Source organism: Leucoraja erinacea, unplaced genomic scaffold, assembly GCF_028641065.1.
Source record: "Leucoraja erinacea ecotype New England unplaced genomic scaffold, Leri_hhj_1 Leri_323S, whole genome shotgun sequence".
In the NCBI taxonomy this organism is placed as follows: Eukaryota; Metazoa; Chordata; class Chondrichthyes; order Rajiformes; family Rajidae; genus Leucoraja; species Leucoraja erinaceus.
In genome coordinates, this window is record NW_026576224.1 from 90,605 (window position 1) to 115,740 (window position 25,136).

Genomic DNA, 25,136 nt, shown 5'->3' on the forward strand with positions numbered 1-25,136 from the left:
ATCTGAGCTCCAAAGATGCCCAAAAACACGTCATAAATCCCACCCACAATATAATGGGCAGTCTATAATTTAAAGGCACATGCCATCCTCAATGACATGCAAAACAGGCCAAATGGCCACTACATACCCCATCAATGACATTGCACTTTCTCTAAGGAACAGCTGTGCTGTAATGCTGTGAACTACATTCTCCACTGTATCTCCACATTTGCTCCATCTGTTCTTCAGTTTCAACTAATTGTATGTGTGTGGTATATTTGGATTACATGCAAAACCAAGTTTTGGTACAATTTTTAATGCACGTACAGTTAAAATTAACGCACGACTGAGGAGTTGGTGCAAGGGTCGGAGATTTAGATATTTGGACAATTTGGATCTTTTAAGGGATAGAGGTGACCTGAACTGGAAGGAGACTAACATCCTGGTGGGCAGTTTTGAAAGTGATGCAAAGGAAGTTTTAAACTGTTTGGCTGGTGAACATCATCCAAAGTAGCATTCAGACCGTTCAAACTGAGATGTCAGTGGACGAGCACGATGTGACCAATGACTACTCTTTAATTAGCTTTGAAACCTTGCGGAAATCAACAGTTCTGGCCTTCAATGTAAAATTCTAAATTGAATGGTGACAAAGTCCACCTTTGTCAATATGAGATAGGAACATACATTGGAGTAAGTCGTATGTGGGCAAAGGGACGTCTGCAAGGGGAAGTTTTAAATTATGACAGTGAGATTTCAAGATATGCATATTATTGGTGAAGTGGAAGTAAGGAACCCAGGATGATGAGAGAAATTGAGACTCTGGTTATGGAAAAGTAGACATGGGTTAGGGATAGGCTGCTCATATCAATGCTTTCCTGGGGCAAGGGTGAGAGGTTGAGGAGCATACTTAAGCATCTGGTAAATGCAAGGGTGGAGGAGTCTGCTTCATGACCAATAACAATTGGTGCAACCCTGGAAATATTAAGACGCTTTCTCGTTCCTGCTCGCCGAGCCTGGAGCACTTGACGATCTCATGCCGCCCATTCTACCTTCCCCGGGAGTTTGGCTCAGTGATCGTCACAGCCGTCTACATTCCACCGCAGGCGGACACCAACGTAGCACTATCTGCCCTACACGATGTGCTATGTCGACATCAAAACAAATACCCGGATGCGGCTATGGTGGTGGCTGGAAATTTTAATAAATCAAATCTCAAGAGGGTCATGCCGAACTTCTACCAACACATCACGTGTGCCACCAGGGGGGAGAGAACATTGGACCACTGCTACACACCGTTCAGGAAAGGCTACAAAGCCGTTTCACTCCCTCCCCTAGGACAATCTGACCACACTGCCATTTTCCTGCTGCTGGAGTATAAACAGAGGATAGTTCGGGAAGCGGTAGAGACGGGGGACGTAAAGCGGTGGTCCGACCAGTCAGAGGCCATGCTGCAAGATGCACTGAGTGATGTCGACTGGAATATGTTTGAACCAAGTTCCAGTGACGTCAGTGAGTTCGCGGAAGCAGTCACGGACTTCATCGCAACAGTAACCGACAACATCGTCCCCACGGTAAGGGTAAGCACCTTTCCGAACCAAAAACCCTGGGTAGACAGGTCTGTTCGCGTGGCCCTGAATGCTCGCACCGCTGCCTACAACTCGGGCCTGGCATCAGGAAACATGGACGTCTACAAGGCAAAGTCCTACCGACTGCGAAGGGCGGTGAAGGACGCAAAAAGGAGGTACAGAGACAAGATGGAGACACAGATGGAGCAGCAGGACACCAGAAGCCTGTGGCAGGGGCTACGGATTGTAACCAACTACCAGAGCACCCCTCCCTCATCCGCAAGTGCCGGCATCTCCCTAGCTGATGACCTGAACTCCTTTTACGCTCGTTTCGAGATGCACAACACCACCCCAGGTCTGCCGACTATCAACAATACCACCAGTGGGCTGGCTACCGATACTGAAGGGAGGAATATGCACACATTCTCGCTGTCCGAGCACGACGTGAGGAGAGCTCTGACACGGGTGAACACGAGAAAAGCTGCAGGCCCCGATGGCATCTCGGGGCGAGTACTCAAGTCCTGTGCTACGCAGCTAGCTCCGGTGCTCACTACAATATTCGACCTCTCCCTGGAAAAGTCCGTGGTCCCTGCCTGCTTCAAAAAATCCATCATTGTACTGGTACCAAAAAATGCCTCCCCAGCCTGTCTGAATGACTACCGTCCGGTGGACCTTACCTCGGTAGTCATGAAATGTTTTGAGAGGCTGGTGAAGAAACACATCTGCGCCTTCCTCCCTCGCAACATGGACCCGTTGCAGTTCGCATACCGTCCGAACAGGTCCACGGACGATGCGGTCTCCCAGGTTTTGCACACCGCTCTCTCCCATCTGGACAGCCAGAAGGGGGGCTACGTGAGGATGCTGTTCATAGACTACAGATCAGCCTTCAACACGATAGTCCCCACCAGACTGGCCGGGAAGCTACTGGAATTAGAGCTCAACACCCCCCTGTGTGCCTGGGCCTTGGACTTTCTCACCACCAGGCCCCAGGTAGTCAAGATGGGAGGGAATACATCAAAGTCTCTCACCCTGAGCACAGGATCGCCCCAGGGTTGCGTCCTCAGCCCCCTATTGTACTCCCTGTACACACATGACTGTGTGGCTAGGTTCAGCTCCAATTCAATAATTAAGTTTGCTGATGACACTGTGGTGGTGGGCCTGATCTCAGACAACGATGAGAAGGCCTACCGGGAGGAGGTGGCTGATCTAGCACTCTGGTGCCAGGGTAACAGCCTCCTCTTGAACATCAAAAAAACGAAGGAGCTGATCATGGACTTTAGGAGGGCACATCATCCGAGAACGTACACTCCATTGAGTATAAATGGGGATCCTGTGGATAGGGCGAGCCGTTTTAAATATCTGGGAGTCCACATCTCTGAGGATATGACATGGACATCACACGCTGCAGCACTCGTGAGTAAGGCAAGGCAGCGCCTTTACCACCTCAGGCAATTGAGGAATTTCAGAGTGTCTCCGAGGATCCTCCAGTGCTTCTACGCAGCGGCTGTGGAAAGCATCTTGTCCGGGAACATTACCATCTGGTTTGGGAATTGCTCTGCCCAGGACAAGAAGGCTCTGCAGAGAGTAGTGCATTCGGCCGAACGCACTATGGGAACTTCACTCGCCCCCCTGCAGGAACTATACATCAGGAGGTGCAACTCCAGAGCCAATAAAATCATGGGAGACCCCTTCCACCGATGCAACGGACTGTTCCAGCTGCTACGGTCAGGCAAACGCCTCCTTTGCCATGCTGTGGGAACGGAGAGGTTGAGAAGGAGTTTCTTCCCAGAGGCCATTCGGATTGTAAACTCCTATCTCACCAGGGACTAACTTTACTGAACGTTTTTCCTTCCAATATTTAATATGTAAAAAAATATGTGTGTTTATGATTGTGTTTATAGTTTGTTTGGTTGTTTGTTTGTTTGTCTTTTTGCACAAAGTCCACGAGCATTGCCACATTTCATTTCACTGCTCATCTCGTATGTGTATGTGACGAATAAACTGACTTGACTTGAGGAGGGCAAAAGGATGCACATGGTGGTACTTATAATTAAGGAGAAGCCAAATAGATTTTACAACTATATTAAAGGAAAATTGGTAACTGGAGAGTGAAAGGATACCCTCAGTTGTCATCTACATGTGAGTGCAGTTGCATTACAGTCGTGGTGATGCTGGATGTCCTTAACATTGCAAAGAAAAAAACAGTAAACTCAAGACTGGGAACCATGCGCAGAATGAAAGCTATAGTAAGCCTAATGTTTTTGGTAAGACAGTTACGGGAGAGGATATAAAGATGTATGTGTATTTGACAAGACAGGTATTGGGGATAGTCAGCATGGTTTTGGGTTTGGAGGTCGTCTTTCACAAATTTGATTGGCTCTTTTGATGAAGTAACTGAGAACGTTGATGAGGGCAGGGCCAGAGACAGAGTCTATACAGATTTCAGCCGATAAGATTGCATGTGGTAGGTTAGATTGTATGGTGTCTTAGGGGAGATGTCTAACTAGATACAGAATTGGCTTGATGGCTGGATGCAGAGCGAATATTGCTCTTCAGATCGGAGGTCTGTGAATGGTGCGCAACTTGGGGTCCATGTTGGGCCCATTGCTAACTGATCTGAAGAAATTTAATAAATGGGGATGCACAACGTATCTTTAGTAAGTTTGAACATGAATGTTTGGGAAGTTGAACTAGGACAGGACCTTCACATTGAACGAAAGCACCCTGGAGAGTATCGCCCTGGAGAACTTTGAATGCACAGCACTAGAGTCCAGGGCTTGATCTTTACTATGGGTAATGTCTGCATGGAGGATTTAGTTTCTCCCTGTCACCTGCGCGGGTTTTCTCCGAATGCTCCGGTTCCCTCCAACACTCCAAAGATGTGCAGATTTGTAGGTTAATTTGCTTTGTTAAAAAAATGTCCATGTTGTGTGTAGGATAGTGCTATTGTGAGGGTTTCGCTGGTCAGCGCAGACCATTATGCCCATTATGTGTAAACTTCATTAAACTACCTATGTCCCAACACATGGCATCACGAGTGTATAATGGTGGTTTTGGCATGCTGGCCATCATCGTTCTGGAAATTGAGTATAGAAGTTGGGACATTATGTTACAATACATTGACCCACGTGTATTTTGTCAGTTTAGTAAACCTATTTCAGAAAAGATAACATTGATCTGGAAGATTGTGCTAGGAAGATTGACTGGGATGTGCCCAGTTCCTGATGGCATGAACTATAGAAAGAGGTTGAGTCGGCTAGGACTTTATTCTTTGGTGTGCAGGAGACATTAATCTTAGTTCTTCAGGAGTGTGGTACTCTTGGGTCTGTCCAGAATTTGTCCTCCCAGCTCAGTTGAAATGTCCAAGAGGGAATAGACAATAGACAATACACAATAGGTGCAGGAGGAGGCCATTCGGCCCTTAAAGTCTGCCATTCAATGTGATCATGGCTGACCATCCACAATCAGTACCCCGTTCCTGCCTTCTCCCCATATCCCCTGACTCCGCTATCTTTAACAGCCCTATCAAGCTCTCTCATGAAAGTACCTACAGAACCGGACTCCACCACCCTCTGAGGCAGAGAATTCCACAGACTCACAACTCTCTGTGTGAAAAAGTGTGTCCTCATCTCCGTTCTAAATGTTTTATCCCTTATTTATTAAACTGTGGCCCCTGGTTCTGGACTCTCCCAACATCGGGAACATGTTTCCTGCCTCTAGCGTGACCAAACCCTTAATAATCTTAACTTTTTCAATAAGATCCCATCTCATCTTTCTATATTCCAGAGTGTACAAGCCCAGCTGCTCCATTCTCTCAGCATATGACACTACAGCCAACCCGTGAATTAATCTTGTGAATGTACGCTGCATTCCCTCACTATCAAGAATGTCTTCCTCAAATTAGGGGAACGAACTGCACACAATACTCCAGGTGTGGTCTCACTAGGGCCCTATACAACTGCAGAAGGACCTCTTTGCTTTTTGCTTTCTTCTCTGCATGCTGTGCCAGCATGGTTACTTTCATTGAATGACGAACAAGGACCACCAGATACCATTTTGTTGTCCTTCCCATTTTCCGACTTAACACCATTTTCATAATAATCTGCCTTCCTGTTTTTGCTACCAAAGTGCATAACCTCACATTTATCCATAATAAACTGCATCTGCCATGCATCTGCCCACTAACCCAACCTGTCCAAGTCATCCTGCATTCCCATGGCATCTTCCTCATAGTTCACAATAGCACCCACCTTTGTGCCAACTGAAAAATTGCTAATGTTACTTTGAATCCCTTCATCTAAATCATTAATTTATATTATAAATAGGTGCTGTCCCAGCACCGAGCCTTGCGGTACCCCACTAGTCACTGAAAGGGACCTGTTAATCTCTACTCTTTGTTCCCTGTCTGCCAACCACTTCTCTATCCATGTCAGCACTCTACCCCCAATACCATGTGCCCTAATTTTCCCCATTAATCTCCTATGTAGGACCTTATCAAATGCTTTCTGAAAGTCCTGGTACACTACATCCACTGGCTCTCCCTTGTAAATTTTTCTAGTTACATCCTCAAAATAATCCAGAAGATTAGTGAAGCATGATTTCCCCTTTGTAAATCTATGCTGACTAGGACCGATCCTGTTACTGTTATCCAAATGTGCGGTTATCTCATCTTTTATAATTGACTCCAGCAGCTTCCCTACCACCGATGTCAGGCTAACTGGTCCATAATTCCCTGTTCTCTCTCTCCCGCCTTCTTAAAATGTAGGATAACATTATCTACCCTTGAATCCATAGGAACTGATCCTGAGTCGATAGAAAATTGGAAAGATATCACCAATGCGTCCATGATTTCTAGAGCCACTTCCTTAAGTACCCTGGGACGCAGACCATCAGGCCCTGGAGATTTATCAGCCTTCGGTCCCATCAGTCTATCCAACACCATTTCCTGCCTAATTTGGATTTCCTTCAGTTCCTCCATCGCCCCAGATCCTCTGGCCACTAGTACATCAGGAAGATTGTTTGTGTCCTCCTTAGTGAAGACAGATCCAAAGTAACTGTTCAACTCATCTGCCATTTCCTTGTTCCCCATAATAAATTCACCTTTTTCAGTCTTCAAGGGTCCAACTTTGGTCTTAACTAATTGTTTCCTCTTCACATACCTAAAGAAGCTTTTACTATCCTGCTTTATATTCTTGGCTAGCTCTTTGTACCTCATCTTTTTTCCCCGTATTGTCTTTTTGGTTATCTTCTGTTGTTCTTTAAACATTAACGTGGCGACCCTTGTGTATGGCCAAGCTGCGGTCTGCTGTATGCTTTTACAGGATTGTGTGCAAAACAAAGCATTTCACGGTACCTCGGAACATGAGAAAATCATTGAATATTGTGAGTGAAGGGCGATCTTCAGATTCAGATTCAGATTCAATTTTAATTGTCATTGTCAGTGTACAGTACAGAGACAACGAAATGCATTTTCTTATAGAGTTGTATAAAATCTTGCGGGGAAATAGATAGGGTGTATGCACAGGTATTTCTTTCCTCAAAGTAGAATAATCTGAAGGGCGAAGGCTTAAGGTGAGAGGGGAACCCTTTAATAGGGAACCTGGCGGTTAACATCATCACACAGAGTGGTGGGTTTCTGGAACAAGCTGTCCGGTGTGGCAAATAAATTGGGTACAATAATAACGTGTCATAGAGTTGTAGAGTGATACAGTGTGGAAATAGGCCCTTCCGCCCAACTTGCCCACACAGGCCAACATGTCCCAGCAGCACTCGTCCCACCTGCCCGCGTTTGGCACATACCCCACCAATTCTGTCCTATCCATGAACCTGTCTAACTGTTTATTAAACGTTGGGATAATCCCAGCCTCAACTACCTCCTCTGGAAGCTTGTTCCAAACACCCATTGTGTGAAAAGTTACCCATTAGATTCCTATTAAATCTTTTCCCCAAAAGACATTTGGACAGTGTGGTTTAGAGATATTAAGGTCAATGTGGATTGATGGGGGATTTTGGTTAGGTTGAACCAAAGGGACTATTTTTTGCTCTGTATTTAAGACGACTGTTAACATCCACTTGCCCCAGAATGTCAGCTCAGAATGCTGCCAGCTATTCCCAACCTGTGGTTTTCTCAATTAGAAATTGCTCTGCAACCGGGAATTTTTTTTTTCAGGTGGGAAATTAACTCAAGTGGGCAAGGTCCTCAAAAGACTTTGGCCAGGCACCAAATCAAAGAAAGATGGCCAGAACACAGGAACAACGACAGAAAAGCAAAGTCGGATTGAGAGCAGAACCTCGGTGGAATGTGAAGCCGCCGAAGAGGAAAGGGAACAATGTCAGTCCCGAGAGAGTGGAACAGGAGACGTGGTTCACGGCCCTGGAACTGACCCAAGTGGGGAAATCCATCATGACCGAGTTTCATCTAACAAGGAATCATCGAGTCTCATCCAAGGAGCAGGTGAGTGAAATTGGAGTGGATTGGATGCTGCAGAATGGTGAAGATTGTAGGGACGGGGAAGAGAAAAACCAAAGGGGTTAGAACGAGGAGGAACAGGAGAGAGGAATAGTGGTGGAGGAGTATTATACTGACGAGGTTCGTGACCAATAGTATTCTGCAAGTATCAGTTCTGGAACATCCACAATTTCTAAACATGTCCATGGTTTGGACAAAAACATTGGTGGACAATAGAACTATTTGCAGATTACACAAAAAAGCTGGAGAAACTCAGCGGGTGCAGCAGCATCTATGGAGCGATGGAAATAGGCAACGTTTCGGGCCGAAACCCTTCTTCAGACTGATCGGGGGCGGGGGTGGGCGGGGACAAGAAAGGGAAAAGGAGGAGGAGCCCGAAGGCTGGGGGATGGGAGGAGACAGCAGGGGGGCTGAGGAGGGGGAGGAGACAGCAAGGACTAACAAAATTGGGAGAATTCGATGTTCATGCCCCCGGGATGCAGACTCTATTTGTAGAACTATTTGCAGAGTTGTGGATCATGAGGAAAGCTGTCAAGTGATCCACTAGAATACACATCAGTTGGAAATATGGTCTGTGTTAAGGCAGACAAAGACTGGATTGTTTTCTCTGAGTAATGAAGGCTGAGTGGAGGCCCAATAGAAGTACATAATATAAGGGGCATAGATATTGTCAGTCTTGTTCCCAGGGTGGGGATGTCTCTGACTGGAGACAGGAATGTTTAAAGGGGACAGGCTGGACTAGTTTTTTACACAGATTTCGGTCGGTTCCTGGAAGGTCCTGCATGAGGAGGCGGTGGAAACGCTGTTAGACTGACACATGTCTGACACAGTCAGGGAACAGAGGATCCAATCCATGAGCAGGTAGATGAGATTAGATCAAATTGGCATGATATTGTTGGTGCAGATATGGGGCATCAATGGGTCAGTTCCTGTGCTGCACTGTTCAATGTTCTATGCATCATCTCCAGGTTTGGCTTCATTAATCCAAATCATAAAGTCATAGACTCATACAGCAATGAAATGGGCTCTTCGGACCAATCTGTACTGGTCCCACCTGCCTGCATCTGGCCCAAACCCTTGTAAACCTTCCTGATCTGTGCACCTATGCAAATATATTTTACATATTGTGGTAGCTCCTGCCTCAACTACCTCCTCTAGTAGCTCGTTCCATATGTCCAACACGTTCTGTGTGAAAATGGTCTCCCCCAGATTCCTAAATCTTTCTCCTCGAACCTTAAATCTATGTTCTCTGGTTCTTCATTCCCCTACTCTCGGTCTAAAACACTATTCACTCCCATCACAAACTTATCCACCTCAATAAGATCATTCCTCGTCCTCCTGCGCTCCTAAGGATAAAGTGTTTGCATGCTCAACCTCTCCATGTAATTCAGGCCCTCAAGTCCTGTCAACATGCTCGTCAATCTTCTCCGCACCCTTTCCAGTTTGGTGACATATTTCTTATAACAGGGTGTCCAGAACTGAACACGATTCACTAAATGTGACCTGGCCAAAGTCTTGTACATCTGTTACATAATGTCCCGACTTCTACACTCAATATTCTGATTGACCATTCACTGAGGTCCTGTCTTGCTTTGTCCTCCCAGAATGCAATACCTTGTGCTTATCTGTATTAAACTCCATTCAACATTCCTCAGCCCAACAGATGAAGACCCCTTTGCAACATTTGATAATCATGCCTTCTCATGTGTTCTCATCCACATATTTGATATCAACCACAAACAGCAATGGGGCCAACAATAATCTCTGGGGAAGACCACTAGTCACAGGCCTGCAGTCTGTAAAACAAACGTCCACCCTCACATCTCTATCCAGTCAGTTAGCTCTCCCTGGATCACTTGTGACAAAACCTTCCAAAGCAGCCTATCATGTGGAACATTACCAAATAGCCTGAAGACCATGTAAGTAAAGTCCCTTATAGATCTTTTAAGTTACTTCAGATAATTCAATCAGATTTGTGAGACATGATATCTGACGTACAAAACTATGTTAACTATCCGTTATCAGCCCTTATCAATACCAATAGATATCGTTCCATTCAATATTTTCCTGTAATTTGCCTCCCACAGACGTTATGTTCACTAGTTTATACTTCCCATGGTTTACCTTGCAGCCCATCTTAAATGCAGCCACAGCATAGCTTCCCCCCCCCCCCCCCCCCCCCATGTCATCCGGAACCTTACCCATACTTAATGATTATTCTTTTTTCTAAGCCAAGTCACCTACAATTTCTATTCTACCTTCTCATACTGACCTCGGATATAACTGATCAGACTCGGGAGGTGTATCCACCTTCATACACCTTGAGATATTCAGCACCTCCTCGACACTTCCATTAATTGTCCCACGTTCCCTGGTTTACTCATATTTTTCCACATTAAACACAGACGTAAAATACTCAATAGGAGTATTGTACATTTCCTATGGCTCCACACAGAGATGACCGCTTAGGATTCTAAAGGGCCCAATTTCCCTTTATGTAAATATTAGATCTTTGAATTTCCCCTAATGTTATCTGCCAGCGATCTCCTGACCCCTTTATACCCGCCGGATTGCTTCATTTAATATGTTCCTCAGTTCCCGAATATACAGACTTACTTGAAGGATCCATTAGTCATGTCATCTCGTCTACTGCTGTAACATTCTTCCTAATCAATAAAGCATCACACGTCCTCTTTCACCCTCACCTCACTCGCTCCTGTAGCACCTATATCCTGGAACATTAAACTGCCAGACCTGGCCCTCTCAGCCAGATTTCTGTAATGGCTACAACATCCCAGTTGCACACACCTATCCACACCCTCAGCTCATCCACTTTACCTCTCAGTCCTCTCGCATTAAAATAATTGCAATTCAATGAAGCAGCCCTTCCTTGCTCGTTGTCAAGATCACAATCCATACTAACCTCCAGCTTCTCATCTGCCTCAGTCATGCATTGGATCCCAGCCTTCAACCAATCTAGGTTTGATCCACCCACATAGCAGTAGCAAACCTGCCGGTCAGGATGTATAAGTAGGAACTGCAGATGCACGTTTGAACCAAAGATAGACACGCAAAGCTGCAGTAACTCAGCGGGTCAGGCAGCATCTCTGGAGGGAAGGAATGGGTGATGTTTTGGGTCTAGACCCTTCTTCAGATTGGTTAGGGATAAGGGAAACGAGAGATATAGACAGTGATGTGCAGAGTGGGCTGTAAACTGCCCAAGCGACATATGAGATGCTGTTCCTCCAATTTGCGTTTAGCCTCTCACTGACAATGGAGGAGGTCGAGGACAGAAAGGTCTGTGTGGGAATGGGAAGTGGCAAGCAACCGGGATATCAGGTTGGTTCAAGCGGGGCGCAAAGTCTCCAGAGGTTTCTGTTCAGGTTTCCTAAGTCGGACAAGGGCATAAGAGTCCACATCTTGATCAACGGATACAGTAGATGAGGTTGGAAGACGTGCAAGTGAACCTCTGCCTAACCTGTAATGTCTGTCGGGGTCCCTGGACCGAGCCGAGGGAGGGGGTGGTTTAGACAATAGACAATAGGTGCAGGAATAGGCCATTTGGCCCTTCGAGCCAGCACTGCCATTCAATGTGATCATGGCTGATCATCCCCAATCAGTACCCCGTTCCTGCCTTCTCCCCATATCCCCTGACTCCGCTATCTTTAAGAGCCCTATCTAGCTCTCTCTGGAAAGCATCCAGAGAACCAGCCTCCACAGCCCTCTGAGGCAGAGAATTCCACAGATTCACAACTCTCACTGTGAGAAAAAGTGTTTCCTCGTCTCCATTCTAAATGGCCTACTCCTTATTCTTAAATTGTGGCCCCTGGTTCTGGTTTGGGTGGGAAAGGATGAGTTAGCCAGGGATGTGCGGAGGGAACGGCTTCTGCGGAAGGCGGAAAGGGGTGCGGATGGGAAAATGTGGCTAGTGATAGGGATCCAGTTGGAGGTGCCGGAAATTTTGGAAGATTATGTGTACAATTTTTGTCGCCCAATTATAGGAAGGATGTCAACAAAATAGAGAGAGCACAGAGGAGATTTACTAGAATGTTGCCTGGGTTTCAACAACTAAGTTACAGAGAATGGTTGGATAAGTTAGGTCTTAATTCTGTGGAGCGCTGAAGGTTAAGGGGGGACATGATAGAGGTCTTTAAAATGTTGAGAGGGATAGACAGAGTTGATGTGGACCAGCTTTTCCCTTTGAGAATAGGGAAGATTCAAACAAGAGGACATGACTTCAGAATTAAGGGACAGAAGTTTAGGGGTAACATGAGGGGGATCTTCTTTACTCAGAGAGTGGTAGCGTTGTGGAATGAGCTTCCAGTGGAAGTGGTGGAGGCAGTTCGTTGGTATCATTTAAAAATAAATTGAATAGGCATATGGATGAGAAGGGAATGGAGGGTTATGGTATGAGTGCAGGCAGGTGGGACTAAGGGAAAAAAGTTGTTCGGCACGGACTTGTAGGGCCGAGATGGCCTGTTTCCGTGCTGTAATTGTTATATGGTTATATGTGTTGCAGGCGACGGCTGCTGTGGTGGAAGGTAAGGCGGAGGGAGTGTTCTGTCTGTTACGACTAAGCGGAGGGAGTGCAAGGGCAGAGCTGCGGGGTACCGAGGAGACACGAGTGAGGGCCTCATCTATGATGGGAGAGGAGAACCCCCATATAGCATGAAGACATCTCAGATGTTCTAGTATGGAAACCCTCATCTTGGGCGCACATGTGACGTAGACGGAGGAATTGAAGTAGGGGATAGAGTCTTTGCAGGAAGCAGAGTGGGAATAAATGTAGTCACGATAGTTGTGGGAGTCGGTGGGTTTGTAAAAGACATCAGTCAATTGTCTGTTTCTTGTGATGAAGACTGTGGGAGCTTCCTCTCGGAATATTGACATTCCCCTTGGGTTCACCGCTCTTGTACAGTCACGTCTGCCCTAGAAGAAATCCCATTGGTACAAAAGTATGAATTCCTGCACCCCCCATCAGCTCCTTTGCAATGCATTCACCTGCCCTTGTTTCCCTGTACAGAGCACAAGGAGTACACCCACAAGATCACTGCCCTGTTTTATTTTTACATTTTTCGTAAAGTCCAATGTAATTTGTGTCAACATGCACGGCGTCTTCTGGCTCATTCTCCCCCTTGAGAATATCAAGTAGCCGCTCCGAGTCATCGTGGACCCTGGCACCAGAAAGCAACGCACAATCCTGCAGTCTCGATTGTTGCCACACAATCTCCTGTCCACCACCCAGCCCCTCTCCCCAACAGATGTGTATCCTACCACTATGGCTCTGCCAGGCACGGAGCCTCATCCTGCCTGATACTACTGCTCTTCCCTGATGGGTCATCCCCTAACAGTCTCCAAAACTGCTACCTGCTTTGAAAGGGAATGGCCATAAAGAATGGTCACCTACACACTTTACTGACTAGAGGTCCTGGTGGTTCACCCTCATCCTTTCATCCTGGTCTTTGAGCATGACCACCTTGCTGTTAGTTTTGTCCAAAAGAGTTCTCAGATGATCCCTAGGTCATCCATCTGCATCTCCAGTTCCCAAATACTGCCTGCAAGGAGCTGCTCCTGGACACATGTCCCACAGGTTTAGTCACCAGGGACACCAGCAGTTGCTCTGACATCCCACGTGTTGCCGGAGGAACGTCGCATCATTCCACCTGCCTGTTGACGGCACTGAAATCAGAACCAACAAGCTCAACAATCTCACGCATGTTCAACAGACTGTACCTTGATCTCCTTAGACTCCTTGCCAAAAACTCGCACTTGCCCTCTACGCAGCACTTTATCTCAACACAGCCACTCTACCAATACAACAACTCCCAACAGGCTGCATCTTTCCATTTCATTAGTTGCTCAATCAGCCTATTTCGACGATCCAAACAATCCACGTGCCATATTTTCAAGTGCCCTGCTAAACTGAAGTCCTTTTATCCGCGTCATTATTATAGGCTGTAAAGCCGGGAGACCCAGCACTGGCCTTTGCAGCATTGGTCTAGTTATTGACCCATTTATCCAAGTGAATGAGCTGCCAGGCAAGTGGCCAGTGTTATCCTGGATAGTGTAGGAGCTGTCACATCTCTTGATGTGTCCCTTGTGGTCCATGGGGAAAGGTTTGAATTCCACCACCAGGCCACAGGATGGAAATGGCTGATTCAGTTTAGTTTCTGGTTCAATATTAACATTCCACGCCCCCCCCCCAAGACCTACCCGTTCCCACCCCCAACACCGGGAGATCATAGTGGTAGATAGTGGTTCACGGTTCACTGAGTAATCTTTTCCTTCTCGATTTAATCATTGTCTAATCCCACTATTATTATTCGGGTTACTACAGAACAGCAGAATATGGTAACACCTATCCACACCACGGCTGAAGTTGGAAACAAGACTGTGGCTCCAGTGACCTCAACAACAAGGACGGACACAGGTGTGTTGCAGAATTCTTCACAATATAAATGTTGTCTTGATATCTGGTTTGCATCTAATACATGGTCCACAGGTCAGAAGGATTGGGGATTAAGGAAGGGACTGAGAAAGAGAGGATGTTAACATCTGCAGGCAGTAGTTGAAAGGACAGAGGGAGTGATCGTGGAGGTGATGAATCATCCTCATTGAAGATTCAGATGTGCATTAATGCAGTGACTGAGGAATGAAGAGAGAAGATTATAAGGGTGCATAAAACGTGGCGACTCTTATGTGTTTGGACTATGTGTAGTCCGCACTGTTAGATGTATTATGGTGCAAGGTGTGCCTCAGAGACATAGAGGCATGCGGCATGGAACAAGACTCTCCGGCCCACCTTGGACACGTCAACCAACATGGGGGATGGGAGCATGAGCAGAGAGACAGAGGGGTGTAAAATGAGGGTAGAAGCAATAGGTAGCAAGGTGAAAAGTAAAAGTGGCAGGCAGACAAATCCAGGGCAAAAATCAAAAAGGGCCACTTTTCAACATAATAGTAAGATTAAACGAGAACTTATCAGTTTGAAGTTTGATCTTTATTTCATGAGGAGTTACGATGCGGGATTACGTGAAGACCCCGCCAGCACGCGTGCGTGTCTTTCTTCAAAGCAGCGGTGTGGAATCACAGTAATAGTAATTGAAATAAACATAGTAAGATAAGAAAAACTAATATACCAGTTGACCTTTATAATAGAGGGCGGGAGCGGAGGCACGTAATCCCTCATCGTAACTCCTCATAAAATAAAGATTAAACTTCAGACTGGTAAATTCTCATTTAATCTTACTATTTTACTTCGGAGTCACGTGAGTGACTACGTGAAGATTTTAAAGATCTATGATTTCAAGCCGTGGAACAGTCCATGCTTCACTCACTGCCGAAGTCATTCAAAGGAGGAAGTATGTTATCGTATTCAGACATGTATCCAATTCAAACAATAACAATTTATTTTAACAAAATAATGCTCCCTAGGGCTAAATATATTACAGAATTCAAACTTGATTCTGCAACACTGCAGTTTTGGTTATGGGCTTATTATAAAGAATTCAAAGGTCTTTCTCTAGACCAGCCTGCTGTTGCCAGGATATGGTCCATAGGCACTTCCTTGTCTCCTGCTGCCGGTGTTGCTGTTGCCCTTGTGGATAGAGATGTCAGTATCCACCCCAGCAGCTCCTAAACCTGTCTGAGCCATCTAGCGATGGTTTGTGCGGATACCCGGCCATTAGGCTGTTTATGGCTGCTCATAGTCCCAATTTACTACCTCTTAAAGTTTTAGTAGTCTTAAGGTATAGTAGAAGGTGTGTCATTACACACAGTCAGGTGTCATATGGGTATGCCTGGAATTCCAGTTTACCCCCCAGGGACAGAGACATTGCTGGTGCCTCTAGCAATGTTAGTACAACACTGGCGTCCCAGATCTGGGAGTACTTCGCTGTAGGAGGGTTAGTATTGTAAATAATCCTCATAAGTTTGGCAACTAGAGGGTGAGATCCCATGGAGAGTTGTCGTGGTGCCCGCCACCAGCAAGCTGACAGGGCACTGCTGCCCAATTATAGCGCTGCCGCTCAGACCTTCATGTACATGGAGGTTGGATTGGAATTCCCAGGACGTTGGTGGTTGTAGCTGTATTATACGCTACACCAGTCCTTGTTGATTTTTGATAGGTCGCCGTGATCATGTTCATGGTCCTGTCCACCAGCCCGGATCTTAGCATGGTGGACTATGGTTCAGAGACTATGTTCGAGACCACAGGGATCCATCGCCGTGTAGGCCAATCAGGTACTTTCAAGACACCTGATGTTCAGACCATATGTATTTTGCATAGGATCCGACTGATGAGGCAGGAGGGGAAAAACATTGTAAACAATTTTCCCCAATTCAGTGAGAAACGTCCATTGCTCCAAGTGTGGTTCCCAAGCGACATATGTTGGTAACTGGTGATTGGGTCTAGATGCAAATAGATCGATATCTGGTGTCCCTATCTTTTAGTAATATCAGCAAACGTTTTTGTGGTCCAACAGCCATTCGGTGTTGTCATTGAATTTTCATGACCTGGTGTCTGCCACTGTATTGAGCTTACCTGGTAGGTAAGTTGCTGATAACCAAATATGTATGTTAACACACAATTGCCAGATTGTATTGGCCAGATTGACAACCTTATATCGATTTTATTCCACCCATATGATGTATATATGCCACCACTGTGGTATCATCAATTTGTAGGCGGACATGCAGATGGTGCATTGTGAGCAGTAGGCATTTTGCCCATGAAACGCACCCAACATCTCTAAATAATTTATACCCAGTGTTTTTAGTAATTATGATTCCTAATGTTTCATCTACCACTAGTTCTGGATATAGTGTTAGTAGCTCCCCAGCCATGAGCGCTGACCTCCATTTGTAATGTGAATGATGATTACTAATAATGATGGGCTGGAACTATGCCAAGTATTCCCTTTCATCATTATAACTCCAAATTGCTTTGGCTGGTAACTGCATAGATCGATCAAAGTGACCTGCAAGGTGTTTTTGCTCTTGCACTTTCGCCCTTTTTGAGCTTTAATGATGCAAGGCCCAAACTGAGTGGCTGGAAATACTGCTACTAGTTTCCCAAATACTCTTGTCTCCTGTCGAATAGATGGTTTATTTTATAATAATTAAATTTGTTGTAGGCTTCCACCAAGTCTGCTGCTTTACTCTTTGGCAATGTTACAGACATATGGATAATGTTAATTGTAAATCCATAGTTGTGGATGCCGTCAACTAAGATTTATCTGGATGGAGATGACCCCAGAGTTTCAACCCAATGTTTGGTAGCTAAGACTGCTGATTTAGCTAGTTCCACGGTTTTCTCCCACAATTGATATATCATCAAGATATGCCATGAAAATATATTTTGTTTCCTGAGTATTGCCAAGGCCAGTTTTAATATATTGGTGAACAGTCTTGGGGCTGAAGTTTAGTCCATTAGTCAACGCTAAACTCTGCCATAGTTGCCCTATCCAGTTAAATTTTAGGTATCGACAATGATCCCTCCATGTCTCCCAAAACAAGTGTAACATTCCCTCTGTTAGTGCAGGTCGTACACCTTTGTGTTCTGGAAGGAACCAGATCCACCTACCTCCCTGGTTGCCGGTGGTACGACCCTTTCTTCAACTTCTGCCTCTTCTGCGGAAGAGGCGTCGGAGTACGGGGTTGGCACATTTTCCATGAGAGTCGCTCTGGGCCTTGGCCTAAAAAGGACCATTGTGGTTGCTACGCTGCCCTCATGCTTTCACCAGCGTCTTGGTGTTGATGCCTGCTGGTGGATGCATAGGGGTGCTGCCGTCTGAGGTGTGTGGTCTGCCCGTTGCTGATGACGCTGTTATGAGCCTGACCACTTTAAACTCTTTGTCGAGCTTTTTTACTTGTTTAGACAAGTTTCCCCCCCCCCCCCCCCCCCCCCCCCCCCCGGTTGTGTTGCAGCTGTTTCGCACAACCCTGCAAATTTGAGGTTTAGTGCAGGTTTACTGTGCTTTCGCAAGCAATTGATTTCATAGTGGGTATTGCGGAGCAATGTCAGTCCTGCTGTCATCTCAGTGCAATCGTCTGGGCGAGCACCAATGATATGCCCGCTGTCAGAAGTTTTAGAATCTTCTGTAGTTTGACCTCCTGGGTTTTTGTGCCAGGTCCACTGTACCCCCAGATTGCAGGCACTTTTAATGAAGTAAAGTTCACAGGAGGCATATACTTCTCCGTAACTTTGTTACCTGTTCCTGCAGAGGATGGAAGTACAGGTAGTCGATGCTGGCCGCCAGCTTGGTCTGCAATGGTACTCCTGCTTTCGTTGATCCGTAATTTTGGTGACCACTCCCAGTAGCTCCTCAGGATTCTGCACCCCCTGCACACTGCCGTTTTCTTCAGCCACATCCCCTTCTTCAGGACCAGCCCATCCCTGGTCCACAATGCTGTCGAGGGAGATGCATTATTTTACAGCCCTCGATAAGGTGCTGTTGTGGGAGTGCGACGACTCCCATAGTGAGCTTGCTCCATCTTCTGGAGCAAGTCACGGGCGGACCTCTGCTGCACTCGGGCAGCGCGTCCTCTCGGCCGGACGCAGATGAGTATGATCAGCCGGGCTGAAGCCAGCTGCGCTGATTTGAGCTGTACGACTCATGGTGCTGGAGTTAGCTTAGCAGAGTTGGAGTTGGTAAGTGAACCTTAGTAACCACTCCAATGGTCACTTCCACTGCCCTTGGGCAGCGCTTCCTCCTGGCCGGACTCCCTGAGTCTATCGGCCGGACCGACTCCTGTTCTGCTTGCCTGCAGCCCACTGTGCTGTTTCCGGGTATACAGCTCACGGTGCTGGGCTCAGCCTGCGCCGGTCATACCTGGCTGTCGGCTGCCGGAACCTTCCTGGTTCCTCACAGCCTGCGGTCCTGGAGCCGCTGGTCACTCATGGCTGACGGCTGCCGGGATCTACCTGGTTCCCCACAGCCTGCGGTCCAGGTGCCCGTTTTTTCTTCCCCTTGTCCAACGTGCTGCAACAGAAAGCACAGCAAGGGGAAGAAATAAAACTTTAGAATAAATTTCTTCTTACCTGCTAGGTCCGTCTTTCAATTGTGGTTGAGTTCTTCATTAGGATGGAGAGTGACATAGTTAATTCAGAAACAAGGGTTCTGAACTTAAAGAAAGGTATGAGACGCGAATTGGCCAAGATAGACTGGCAATTGATTCTTAAAGGGTTGACGGTGGATATGCAATGGGAGGCATTTAAAGACTGCATGGATGAACTACAACAATTGTTCATCCCAGTTTGGCAAAAGAATAAATCAGGGAAGGTAGTGCATCCGTGGATAACAAGGGAAATCAGGGATAGTATCAAAACAAAAGATGAAACATACAAATTAGCCAGAAAAAGCAGCCTACCAGAGGACTGCGAGAAATTCAGAGTCCAGCAGAGGAGGACAAAGGGCTTAATAAGGAAAGGGAAAATAGATGATGAAAGGAAACTGTCAGGGAACATAAATACTAACTGCAAAAGCGTTTATAGATATGTGAAGAGAAAAGGATTAGTTAAAACAAATGTAGGCCCGTTACAGTCAGAAACGGGTGAATTGATCACGGGGAACAAGGACATGGCAGACCAATTGAATAACTACTTTGGTTCTGTCTTCACTAAGGAAGACTAAATAATCTGCCGGAAATAGCAGGGGACCGGGGGTCAAATGAGATGGAGGAGCTGAGTGAATTCCAGGTTAGTCGGGAAGTGGTGGTAGGTAGTTTAGGTAATGGATTAAAGGTCGATAAATCCCCAGGGCCAGATAGGCTGCATTCCAGAGTACTTAAGGAAGTAGCCCCAGAAATAGTGGATGCATTAGTGATAATTTTTCAAAACTCTTTAGATTCTGGAGTAATTCCTGAGGATTGGAGGGTAGCTAATGTAACCCCACTTTTTAAAAGGGAGGGAGAGAGAAAACGGGGAATTACAAACCAGTTAGTCTAACATCGGTAGTGGGGAAACTGCTAGAGTCAGTTATTAAAGATGGGATAGCAGCACATTTGGTAAGTGGTGAAATCATTGGACAAAGTCAGCATGGATTTAGAAGATATGAGGTTGCTTTGGCAAGTAAGGTGAAAGTAAATCCAAAGGGTTTCTACAGCTATATTAATAGCAAAAGGATAACAAGGATAAAATTGGTCCATTGGAGAGACAGAGTGGACAGCTATCTGCAGAGCCAAAAGAGATGGGGGAGATATTGAACAATTTATTTTCTTCGGTATTCACCCAGGAGAAGGATATTGAATTATGTGAGGTAAGGGAAACTAGTAGAGTAGCTATGGATACTATGAGGTTCAAAGTAAAAGAAGTACTGACACTTTTGAAAAATATATAAAGTGGATAAGTCTCCAGGTCCTGACAGGATATTCCCTAGGACATTGAGGGAAGTTAGTGTAGAAATATCTGGGGCTATGACAGAAATATTTCAAATGTCATTAGAGATGGGAATAGTCCCCGAGGATTGGCGTACTGCGCATGTTGTTCTATTGTTTAAAAAGGGACTTCAGTGGTGGGCAAATTAATAGAAAATATACTTAGAGATAATATATATAAGCATCTGGATAAACAGGGTCTGATTAGGAACAGTCAACATGGATTTGTGCCTGGAAGGTCATGTTTGACTAATCTTCTTGAATTTTTTGAAGAGGTTACTAGGGAAATTGACGAGGGTAAAGCAGTGGATGTTGTCTATATGGACTTTAGTAAGGCCTTTGACAAGGTTCCTCGTGGAAGGTTGGTTAAGAAGGTTCAATGGTTGGGTATAAATGCAGGAATAGCAAGATGGATTCAACAGTGGCTGAATGGGAGAAGCCAGAGGGTAATGGTGGATGGCTGTTTATCGGGTTGGAGGCAGGTGACTAGTGGGGTGCCGCAGGGATCTGTGTTGGGTCCTTTGTTGTTTGTCATGTACATCAATGATCTGGATGAAGGTGTGATAAATTAGATTAGTAAGTATGCAGCTGATACCAAGATGTGTTGTGATAATGAAGTGGATTTCCAAAGTCTACAGACCATTTGGAAAAATGGGCTGAAAGATGGCAGATGGAGTTTAATGCTGACACACTGTCCCATCCCCCTGGGTCACACACTGTCCCATCCTCCTGGGACCCACGTTGTCGCAGTTAGGCAGAAGGATTGAGTGTTGAAAATTGCGTAAATAATGAAAGGAATATAGGAGGAAAAAATGGGTGGGGGGGTGGGGGGGGGGGGGGGGGGGGGGGGGGGGGGGGGAGGGAGGCAGTAAGCGGTGCAAGACACTGGAGAGAGTGGGAGGAAATAAGGCGGGTGTGCGGTTTGGATTGTCAATTAAAATTGGAGAATTCATTGTTCATACAATTGGAATGTAGGCTACCCAAGCGGAATTTAAGGCGCTGTTCCTCCAGTAAGCATGTGTCTAAGGACAGAGAGGTTGCAATGTCAATGGGAAGAGAATTACAATGGTTGGCAATTGGCGAGTCAATGCATAGACTCGGCGACTGGGATTTTCGGTGACTGTATTGCTGAACATTCCGCTAAGACCTACTGGATTTTCAGGTTGCTAACCATTTTTATTCCTTGCGCAGAATTCACCCTTCCCCTCTCTTTCCACATACATTAATTAGTCTCGCTTCACAATTTGCAACTTTTCACTCCTTGTTTCACATCCACCTTTTCATCTCTGGTCTTTGTCCAATTATTAGCCTATCAAAAACTCCCCTCACCTGTATTCACCTTACTTACCAGGTTTTGACCTGTCCCTCCTCTTGTCCATATTTCTCCCCACTCACCTCCACCACAATCAGCCTGAAGAAAGGTCCAAACGTCACCTATCCATGTTCTCCAGAGATGATGGTTGACCCACTGAGCTCCTCCAGCACATTGTCTTATTCCGATATTCAGTTTTGATCATTGTAATGAGGGGGCAGGAACAGTCAGTATGAGGGTTGCTGTTATAGCGGGAGCCAATGGGACTGGTTTAGATGGTGTTTAGTTTCTCTCTTTGAATACACAGATCTAACGTCTGCATTCTCTGAGCTCCTGACACAGTGGAGCGAGTACCAATTGTTCCAGCTGACAAAATTCTATCGGGAGAGACTGAAACAGGCGATTGAAGAAAGGGTTGAAAGTCTCCGTCTCATGATGAGGCCTCAGGGATATTTCAGTGAACAAGAACACGCGGTAAGTGGAAGAAACACGGTGACAATTTTTTTTGTCACAGAACTGAAGGCATCAAGGGGGGAAGAGTGACCAAAGCAATCATATTCACCTCGCATTCCCTGGGTTGAACAGTGCAATTGAGGCGCTGATTTTTGATAAGTTTGCATCCTGTTGATCTGCTATCAGGAATAAAACTTTAACCTGGGGATATCTGAGAATTGTCCATTCTGATCCAGCTGTTCTTCCTACCCATGCATCTTAGCTCAACGGTCAGGAGCAGTAAACCTGTACCAAAAACGAGAATACTTTTCAAGTGTGACCAGTTTCATTGGTCACATTTAGTTTAGTTCATTAAACAATAGAGGGCATAAGCACAGATCCTATTTTACAGAAAAACACACAATGTACTGCACAAAATAACTCTGTTTTTGGAGAAGCTGTCTGACCTGCTGAATTACTCTAAGACATTGAACTGTTTGCTTATCATTCAATTGACAAATAAAATAAATAAAATTACATTTACACAAATAAAATAAACAAAAGTACAAGCAGGATTCAGGAAGGATCGCTCATGCATAGACCACATTAACAACATTACGCATTATCATTGAGCAGTCTATTTAATGGAATACGTCCCTGTACATCAACTCCATTGACTTTGAGAAAGCATTTGACAGCTTAAATAGGACAACACTGGCACCCGGACGTGGCACCGACAGACGAGAAGCCGAAGCAAATAAGTGGAAGCCAAATAACCGAATGGAAACGAAGCCGAAATGCCAAATAACCTCTCTCTCCCTTCTCTCTCTCTCCCTTCTCTCTCTCTCCCTTCTCTCTCTCTCCTGCTCCCCCTCCTCTCACCCCCTTCTCTCTTTCCTCTCTTTCTCTGTCTCCCTTTTCTCTCTCTCCCTTCTCTCCCGCTCCCCCTCTCTCTCCCTCCTCTCCCTCTCCTCTCACCCCCTTCTCTCTCTCCCTTCTCTCTGCCCCCTCTCTCTCCTTTCCCTCTCCCCCTTCTCTCTCTCCTCCTCTCACTCCCCCTCTCTCCCTTCTCTCTCTCCCCTCTTCTCTCTCCTCCTCTCTCCCCCCTCTCTCTCTCTCTCCCTCCTCTCTATACCTTTTTCTCCCTTCTCTCTCCTCTATCTGCCCTCCTCTCTTTGCCCCCCTCTCTCTCCCTTCTCTCTCCCCCCCATTCTCTCTCCCCTTCACTCTCCCCTCCTCTCTCTCTCTCCCTCTCGCTCCCTTCTCTCTATCCCCATCTCTTTTTCTCTCCCCTTTTCTCTCTCTCTCCTCCCTATCCCCAAAGAGTAGGAGTGAACGGGTCCTTTTCAGAATGGCAGGCAGTGGCGAGTGGAGTGCCGCAAGGCTCGGTGTTGGGGCTGCAACTGTTTACCATATATATTAATGATTTGTAAGAGGGAATTTGGAGCAACACTAGCAAGTTTGCAGATGACACAAAGCTGGGTGGCAGTGTGGACTGTGAAGAGGATGTTAGGACGTTGCAGGATGACCTGGACAGGTTGAGTGAGTGGGCCGATGCGTGGCAGATGCAGTATAATATAGATAAATGTGAGGTTATCCACTTTGGCGGCAAAAGCAAGGGGGCAGATTATAATCTCAATGGGGTTAGGTAAGGGGGAGGTGCAGCGAGACCTGGGCATCCTTGTACACCGGTCACTGAAAGTCGGCTTACAGGTACAGCAGGCAATGAAGAAAACTAATGGAATGTTGGCCTTCATAACAATAGGATTTCAGTATAGGGGTAAAGAGGATTTCTGCAATTTTATAAGGATGTGGTAAGACCTCATCTGGAGTATTGTGTACAGTGTTGGCCTCGCTCCCATCTCTGTACCCTCCTCTCTCTTTCTCCCGTCCATAGCTCCCTCCTCTCTCTCCCCTCTCTCTCTCTCTCTCTCTCCCCCTTCTCTCTCTCTCTCCCCCTCCTCTCTCTCTCTCTCCCCCTTCTCTCTCTCTCCCCTCTCTGTCTCTCCCCCCCTTCTCTCTCTCCCCCGTCTCTCTCTCTCTCTCTCTCTCCTCTCTCTCTCCCCCTTCTCTCTCTCTCCCCCTTCTCTCTCTCTCTCTGACCTCCTCCTCTCTTCTCTCTCCCCCTCTCTCTCCTCTCTCTCCCCTCTCTCTCCCTTCTCTCTCCCCCCTCTCTCTCTCTCTCTCTCCCCCTCTCTCTCCTCCGTCTCCACCGGCAGGAGGGTGGGGTTCATTTTCCCACATAAGCCATAGGTGACTGGGCAATCCAAACCCAAGCACCAAGTTGTAAGTGGCCGAAGGTGCGCATCCCTCAGGACAGCCCCCACTCTCCCTCGGAACACACAGAGCAAGCTCCCACGCACAAAACACCAGAATCTGGAAACTGTTTTAACCGAAGATGGACACAAAAATCTGGAGTAGGCAATTCTCCAGAGATACTGCTTGTCCCACTGAGTCACTCCAGCATTTTGTGTCTATCTTTGCTGTCGGTGCCAGTTTTCTCAACTTCCATTGCCGCTCTGAATAAGTTAGGGGGGGAGAGAGATGGGGGGGGGGGGGAGAGAAGGGAGAGAGACGAAGGAGAGAGAGAAATGGGAGAGAAAGAGGGAAGTGGAGAGAGAGAAGGGAGAAAGAGGAGAGAGAGGAAGTGAGAGAGAAGGGGAGAGAGAGAAGGGAGAAAAAGGGGGGAGAGAGGTGAGAGAGAAGGGGAGAAATAGAAGGGTGAGTGAGGGGGAGAGAGGGGGAGATAGAGAAGAGGGGAGAGAAAGGGAGAAGGGAGAGCGAGGGGGGGAGAGTAGTGGGAGAGAGAATGGAGAGAGGGGGAGAGACAGAGCAGGGGGAGAGAGAGGAGGAGCGAGAGAAGGGGAGAGAGAAGGGAGATAGAGGGGGAGAGTGTGGGGAGAGAGATAGAGAAGAGGGGAGAGAGAAAGGGGAGACGGGAGCATGGGGGTCTTTTTCCCACACAAGCCATAGGTGACTGGGCAATCTGAATCCAAACACCAAG

At 46.4% G+C, this 25,136-nt stretch overlaps 1 protein-coding gene across 1 annotated transcript in view; it reads left to right on the top strand.

Annotated features, from left to right (window-relative positions):
- LOC129693517 (NACHT, LRR and PYD domains-containing protein 3-like) overlaps positions 1–25,136 on the top strand; it is a 35,609-nt gene that overhangs the window by 4,526 nt on the left and 5,947 nt on the right. Inside the window, exons 3-5 of the mRNA XM_055630327.1 lie at positions 7,714–7,998; positions 14,351–14,443; positions 22,008–22,174. Coding sequence (XP_055486302.1) covers positions 7,714–7,998; positions 14,351–14,443; positions 22,008–22,174 — 545 coding nt within the window. The remainder of the gene's footprint in view (positions 1–7,713; positions 7,999–14,350; positions 14,444–22,007; positions 22,175–25,136) is intronic.